Below are 7,649 nucleotides of genomic sequence, written 5' to 3' on the forward strand. Positions count from 1 at the left end.
GTAAGTTGTGTATAGTTATAACTGTAAAAAAGTGGAGTACCTTTAATGAGATAGTAAACTGAACATGGGGAGGAATATAATATGAATTAAAATATTGTGTAGTCAGGAGAGAGGGAAAAAGAAAAGAAAGCACAATAATTTAAAGAATGAATAAACAATAGAAAAGAGATTAGAGGTATTAGAGATAAAAAATCAAAATATTGGTGGCTAAATAGAGAGAGGTGGAATGTAAGAGAAACAATAAATAATGGAGGAGAGAATGATGTAAAGGAAAGTAGTTTTGGTAACCAAAATCAGTACACACAAGAGTACTGAGGAAACTGAGGATGAGGAAGCACAGCAAATAAGAAATTTTGCCAGCAACAAAAATATAAAAAAAAAATAGAAAGAGAGAAGAAAAAAAATCGGAGGAAGAAAAAGAGAAGGGAGAAAAATAAAGAAAAAGGAAAGGGCAGTGTGTGTGTGGTGGGGGGGATAAAGAGGAAGGAAAAACAAGAAAACAAACCAACATAAAAGACACGCTAAGGCCTCAGGTGAAGAATTCTTTTTGCAATTGAATAAACTGCTTGGGAGTCTGACCTTCCCCCTTTTTCCCTTCTTCATGTCCTTCTTTTGCAAGGCAGCAGGAAGGCTGTTTAAGGGCTCCTGTGGGAAATTCAAATGAGTCCTGTGAACCAACTCACCTGAGAAAATAATGTCTTTTAATTTCTTTAGAGAGCACTCATCCCTTGCCAGGAACCCTAAATATGCTATTGGAAGCCTGTAAAACACATTGCACTACCCCTCTGCCTTAGGTGTCCTACAAGGGGGCTAGTTAAATTTCTGACTCTACCTTCTCCCAGACCATGTTTCCTATGCCAGAGCATTTAGATAAATTGGTCTGTCTCACCAGATTCGCCTCTCCTCTCTTCCTAGACTCTCCCCAAGTCAGCTGATATGCTCCTCCAAACTCAAAAAAAAGCAGTGGGGGGGGGGACCAGAAAATTGAACCTGCACTCCTTTGGCCCCTCTGCACTTCCCACATAAACTCACCCACTCCCAGAGATAGTCTGAGACCGGAGGGGTAGGGTAATACTGGATTTCTGGGAGTGCTGGACTCAGGAAACAGAGGCCCAGGAGAATGTAGACTCATGGTATATAGGTCTGGAAATGAGCCACAGGGGCTCAGGGTATACAAGCTTGGGGTTCATTCTTTTGGAGAGCATGGGGCTTAGAAAATCTACCCCAAAACTAAAGTTCTCAGTGAATGCCATGGCTCTTTGACCTAGGGGGTAGGGATTTACCTACACATGGCTTCTGAGATCAGTGTTATAAACTCGCAGTTCTACTTTGAGAAAGCTCCAATTCTGCTGCAGTCTGTCCAGATCAATGTTCAGACACCTCCCACCCTACAAATTCATGAAACAACCTTCTTCAGCAGGATTCCATCACCACACTAGCGGTACTTTGTAAGAGAGATGACGATGGTGTACTGACTCAAATGTCATCTTAACACGCCTCTTAAGCTCTTATTTAGGGAAAATATGAGACCCAAAGGAAGCTAATACAAAGATATTATCTAAGTTTCCCCTGTCTCAAAACACCCCTTTCTAGGGCCATTATAGATTCTTTGGGATTGAATAAACTGTTCAGAAATCTGTCTTTATCCCTTTTTCCCTTTCTCACTTCCCTCTTTCCCAGGGAAGCAGGAAACGCATATGAGAGATCCCCTCCAAAATTCAAATGGGACCCTGGTGGCTCAAATCACCACTGAAAATAATGACTCTCTGTCTCCTTGAGGGAGAGTACCCACACCTATCTCGGGACCCTAAATATGCTCTTGATAGCCTGCAAATCACATCCTACTGTCCCTCTCCCTTATGTGTGTTGCAAAGGATAAGTTAATTGCTTGTCTCCACATTCTCTTAGATGTAACCACAGAATTTAGGTAATTTGTACTGCCTCAGCAGATTCGCATATCCCCTTTTCCTGGTTTCTCATCAAGCCAACTTGTATGCTCCTCAAAGCTCAAAAAGGGAGATCCAGACAACTGAACCCACACTCATAGGGCCCCTATCCACCCTTCACCAGAAGCCTCCCACTCTCATAGTTGATCACTTCCAGCTGTATGACTGTTTAGTTTTGGGAAAAGCTGTGGCTTCTTGCCCTGTGGAGGGGCAGAAACCCATGGTTTTAACTTGAGCTATCACTCTTCTTGATGTGATCTCTCCAGATCAATGTCCAGCAGCTTCTTGCTTTGTGGGTTCCCAAAACAGTCCACACAGGCATGATTTTGTCCCCAGTTTGCCATATTTTTTTGTACAAGAAATGATATGGGGGCTTTAACTCTGACACCACCTTGCCCCACCTCTAGCATCCACAATTGAGTCTTCATAGTTTGGTGTGAGTTCAGTAGAGTACATGGCTTTTAGCAGACTTTCTCCCTCTTTCTGGCATGTGTTCCTGTCTTCCAGAATATGGGGAACTAGCAGTTATGATGCTTATTAAACAATACTAATGGCATGAGCCTTCTACCTGATATTAGGAATGGAGCATGTTTGTTGAGCCAACAATTTCAGTGAACTCTTCCTAATTATACAGTATTCCTGATAGTAACAGAAGTGTCACCTTTCTCAGCTGGCCTGCTTTTCAGTGTTTTCTATAGCTTCCATTATTGGAAGACATAATTCTAGCTTCCTCAATAAAATTAATATGTATGCTTAAAATGTTTTTTCTAAAAATTATTTTTAAAAATATTTTTGATTATTTTTTTTTAAAAGAAACTTTAGATTACATAACTGTTATATGAAAAATACAGGGGATTTCCATATGCTCCATGACCTCATCCACCCACATTTTATCAAATTAACATGTTTCATTATTGTTGTATATTTGTTACAATTGATAAAAACACATTGAAGCATTGATACTAACCATGAAATATAATTCATAGGTTACATTCTGTCACAAACACTTTTATAGTTTATGACAAAATGGATAATGGCCTACTTCCATCATTGCAATATCATGAAGTACAATGCCCATGTCTCCAAATGTCCCCATATTATTCCTATTCTCCCCTCTCCATCCCTTCAGAACCACTGGTGACCATTGCCTTTATATCAATGATAAAAGTTCTTCCATTCTTAGAATCGTAAGTTTAGGCTATAATAGAATAGTAATGTCTAATTATTATAATGAACAATGGACTAAGTAAAAATTTTTCAAAGCTTTTATTTGGAAAGAGAAATTCTTTTTGAGCATAAGCCTTTAGTGTAAACTATTTTATACAAGAACTGGTTGCCAAAGAACAGTCTTGCATGGTAGCAATCTAGAAATTGTTACATCAAATTGTTGGGAGTGAGAACACCAATGGCACTATTTCCATGGGATAAATGTACACAATTGTGTATGTATAGCTTGGATAAAAAGATTCACAAAATATTTTTTGCAGTAATATCTAAAGACAGTGCCAAAGGAATAATTTTGCAAACTGACTGTTTTATGTGATAAGTGATTTTACTAAGAATCGTAAGTCAAGTAATGTAGAATAAGATGGGCTCTTACTTGCACTAGAGAGAATTCCAGAAAGTAAACACAAGCTGAGGATTTTAAATTCTCAGTTTATGGTGTAATCAAAACAGACATTTTATAAGACTGCATGACTGAAATATCTTTCCCTGAAAAATGCAATTCTGATGTGTGTACGACTAACATCAAAGTCTGAACCTGTACATTAATAAATTACAATTGAAAATGAATTCACAGCTTTCCCAAAGAAACTGAAGTGAATACAAGTACATAAGCAATTATTAATATTTTCAAAAATGACCATTAGCTCCGAGAAATCACTAATTCCAAACTGGTCTGAAATTTGTAGTGATGTCACAAAAATCAGTTGATGAATGAACCATTTACCTTAGTATCCCTCAGAAAGAAAAGAGTTTGTCTACATAATAATCTGAAATTATGTACTATTATCTGTGTTTAATAGTAGAATAAGTTATGGTAGGAAATGGGGAAAACACACATATTGCTTTTTTTATCTGTAAATGTTTACTATTATTGTAGGGAGTGTTGAAAGAAATTTCCAGATAACACCATTAACTATGGAAATAACTCTTAAAAGGCAACCTTATGTCACTGAAAGAATGATAGAAATTACTGAGACAATTACTGTTTGAAAATCAGAGATTGTGTTGTAGATTACAACCTCACTTAACTTATGATTTTGGAATGTGGTAGAGAGAGCTTCATACTGGAGATGGAATTGGATTATTTTAAACCAGTCAGATGATGTCCCCAGTTCAGGATGTGACCCCCTTCCTGAATCTATGAGCAAAAGCCTTGGTAGCTGGTACAAAGCTAAGAGAGTTTATTTTTCATTAAAACCATAAAATGCACGAGGTTTCTTTCATTTGGCAATGACTGAAATACACCTTCATGCCTCCAGCAACTACTATAATTTTAAATGTACAGAATAACCTGTATGAAATATTTTACTGGTGACAATCCAGGCAGCAGTTTCTAACTTCAATATTGATTCCAGTGAATTCAATGAGAGAACACATTAAGTAAAATAATACAAAAGAAACAGGTGACCTTGATATATAAAAATTAAAGAAGTAGAATTATTTTATTAGGCAAATAACAGATTATTTCTCTAAACGCTTAAAAAGTACCTAGGTTAAGAACTCCTAGTGTTTGATCTCTGTTAATCATGACCACTTTTGTAAACTTGAGGCAAAGTATCCTTTTATAGAGGGAATATTTATCATCTTTTTTAAGGCCTGCTTTATGTCCTTGTTTCTAAGACTGTAGATAAAAGGGTTCAGCATGGGAGTGACCACCGTGTACATCACTGAGGCTACTGCATTTGCCCTGGAGTTTTTGGTAGCAGCAGAATTAAGACAAACTCCAAGACCTGTACCATAAAACAAAGTCACTACTGAGAGGTGAGACCCACAAGTAGAAAAAGCTTTATACTTGCCCTCGGCTGTTGAAATTCTCAAAATGGAGGATACAATCTTAGAGTAAGAGAAAAGAATCCCAATGAGTGGAATAACACCCATAAATCCAGCATCAAAATACAGCACTAGGTCATTTAAGAAGGTATCAGAACAAGCAAGTTGGACTACCTGATTAAGTTCACAAAAAAAGTGGGGAATTTCCAACTCTGCACAAAAAGACAATTGCAAAACCATTAAGCCATGTAAAACAGAGTTCAAAACACTCAAAAACCAAGATGCCAGCAGCAGAAGGACACATAGTCGGGGGTTCATGATGACCATGTAGTGCAGGGGGTGACAGATGGCCACGAAGCGGTCATAGGCCATTGCAGTCAAGAAGCAGTCATCTAATTGTGCAAAAAGTATGAAAAAATACAACTGACTAAGACAGTTTTCAAAAGTTATGATTTTGCTGCCTTTTTGGATGTTCAGAAGCATCTTTGGTACTGTGGTGGAGGTGAAACAGATATCTGTAAATGACAGGTTGCAAAGGAAGAAATACATAGGTGTGTGGAGCTGGGAGTCCAAAATGATGACCACAATGATGAGTAGGTTTCCAATGAGGATGACCAAGTACATGGACAGGAACAGCCCAAAGAGGAGGGACAGCATGTCTGTTTCTTCTGAGAGTCCCAGGAGAATAAATTCTAAAACATATGTTTGGTTATTTGTTTCCATGTACATGATGAATTTCCTGGAATAGATATCAGAGCAATGCAATTTTTGCCACAAGCAGTGATCAGAAAAATATAATAAATTGTATGATTTTATTGTATATACATTAAGTTATTATTTTTATAGACTTTATATAGATCTAGTACCCTTATCTGAAAATGTCAGGGAAAACATAGGTTTCTGCTTTTCATGATAATTTTAATGACTAGAAATCCTTGTCCACAATAGAAAACACTTTGACAAGCAATATTTTCCATGATAAATTCTCTCAGAATTTATTTTAAATGGCAAACATTATGACCAGTCTTATTGTACCCAGTGACTAAACCGTAAAGAAGAACAAAATTTTAGGAACCATATTACCTGGTTATGACACTCACTATAGAAACAAAATAATTTTTAAAAAATCTAGTTGAAAAAGTGGACGAATGAACTAACACAAAGCAGTCTGTTGATGTTTTACCGAGGACAAGGATAACTTGATGTAGAAAGTGTGTTTTTTTTTAAGAAGTGCTGCTAGAACAATAGGAAACACTCATGCCAAACAAATAAGGAACTTTGGCACTGATTGTATTCATTTCACAAAAATTAAATAAAAATGAATCGTATCAGTTTAAGGTGAATACATTGTAAAAGTGCAAAACTATATCTTAAAGAGAATCTAGGGGGCTGTAGTATGGTAATGAGAATTAGATATAGCAACAAAAGCATGATCCATGAGATATTAAAACTTATAAGTTTTAATTCAAATGTAAAATTTCTGCTCTGTGAAGACATCAATAAAGGGTTGTAAAGGAAATTTACATATTTGGAAAAATATTTTTAAAACATCTCTGATAAATGATTTGTATGCAAATGCACAAATTACTAGTTACACCACAAAGAAAGCAAATGCTGAACTAAAAAATGGGCAAAATATTTGGACAGAATCCTAACATATGAAGATATAATATTCCCAAAGATTCCTAATATAAGAAGATATACTCGTCCCAAATAAGCATACAAAAAAATTCAAACTCACTGACACCTAGGTATTATTATAAAATACCAGCCAGCAATGAATCTGGAAAAAGACCTTGACCAAAAGGGGAAATATTAGATACAGATTATTTTTTATGACTAAGAGATTTCAAAGTATGTTTGGAGGTCGTTCCAGAGTTTACACTTATGAAGAGACATCCAGACACTATAAACGTACAGAGAATGCCACGAATTTCACATTCTGTCAGTGAGACTTACTTTGGAATTGTTGTTGCCCAGCATTAAAGAGTTAGGCTCATTTGTAAATTCCCAACATGTGGCTCTTCTGTACATTTTATTTGCAGAAGAGGCAAGTTTTCATACTAAACTTGTTAAACATATGTACCAGAGTCTTAAATCTTTGGGCTGTTCATGTGCCAGTTGAGACCTGAATCTAAGTTGAGTTTCAGCACCTACTCTCCAGTTCACTGGAACTACCAAGGACAACTAACAAAGAAGTAATAATGGACAATGTTGATCCCAAGGAACTAAAGTGTCTGCAATTGCAAGCAAGATAGTTCAATCCACCTGAGCAATGGGATCTGAACCCTTTCTCAATTAGAAAGAGTGTGGGAATCACCACCACAAAATCCTCAAGATTGGGGAATGAACAACGGATAAAATAGACATTATTTTCTTATTAAAGACATTATTATTCTAACAATGGAATTAGGTTTATCTTTGATTTAAAGGTGATGGCCACAAGAGATTCTGAGTGAAGGGAGTGAGAAGAATAGGTGTAACATAGGGGCATTTTCAGAATGCTGGGAATATCCCGTGTGACATTGCATGGGCATCTACAAGTCATTATATATTTTGTCATTACCTAAAATTGTGCAGGACAGACTGTTAACTATAATATAACCTACAGCCGGTTGTTAGTAGCAATGCTTCAATATGTGTTCATCAGTTGTAGCAAATGTACCACACTAATGAAAGATGCTGTTAATATGGGAAAGAGTGGGA

At 36.6% G+C, this 7,649-nt stretch overlaps 1 protein-coding gene across 1 annotated transcript; it reads right to left on the reverse strand.

Moving 5' to 3' along the window:
• Positions 1 to 4,697: 4,697 nt before the first annotated feature.
• Positions 4,698 to 5,666, reverse strand: LOC101446792 (olfactory receptor 7A10-like). Its single transcript, XM_004475359.4, has one exon. The coding sequence runs from the start codon at positions 5,664 to 5,666 to the stop codon at positions 4,698 to 4,700; it is 969 nt and encodes a 322-aa protein (XP_004475416.4).
• Positions 5,667 to 7,649: the final 1,983 nt, after the last annotated feature.

Source organism: Dasypus novemcinctus, chromosome 30 (genome assembly GCF_030445035.2).
Source record: "Dasypus novemcinctus isolate mDasNov1 chromosome 30, mDasNov1.1.hap2, whole genome shotgun sequence".
In the NCBI taxonomy this organism is placed as follows: Eukaryota; Metazoa; Chordata; class Mammalia; order Cingulata; family Dasypodidae; genus Dasypus; species Dasypus novemcinctus.

What these genes read in the sequence shown, in the direction of transcription:
- LOC101446792 (XM_004475359.4), bottom strand. Translation starts at nt 5,666, where the DNA reads ATGGAAACAAATAACCAAACATATGTTTTAGAATTTATTCTCCTGGGA.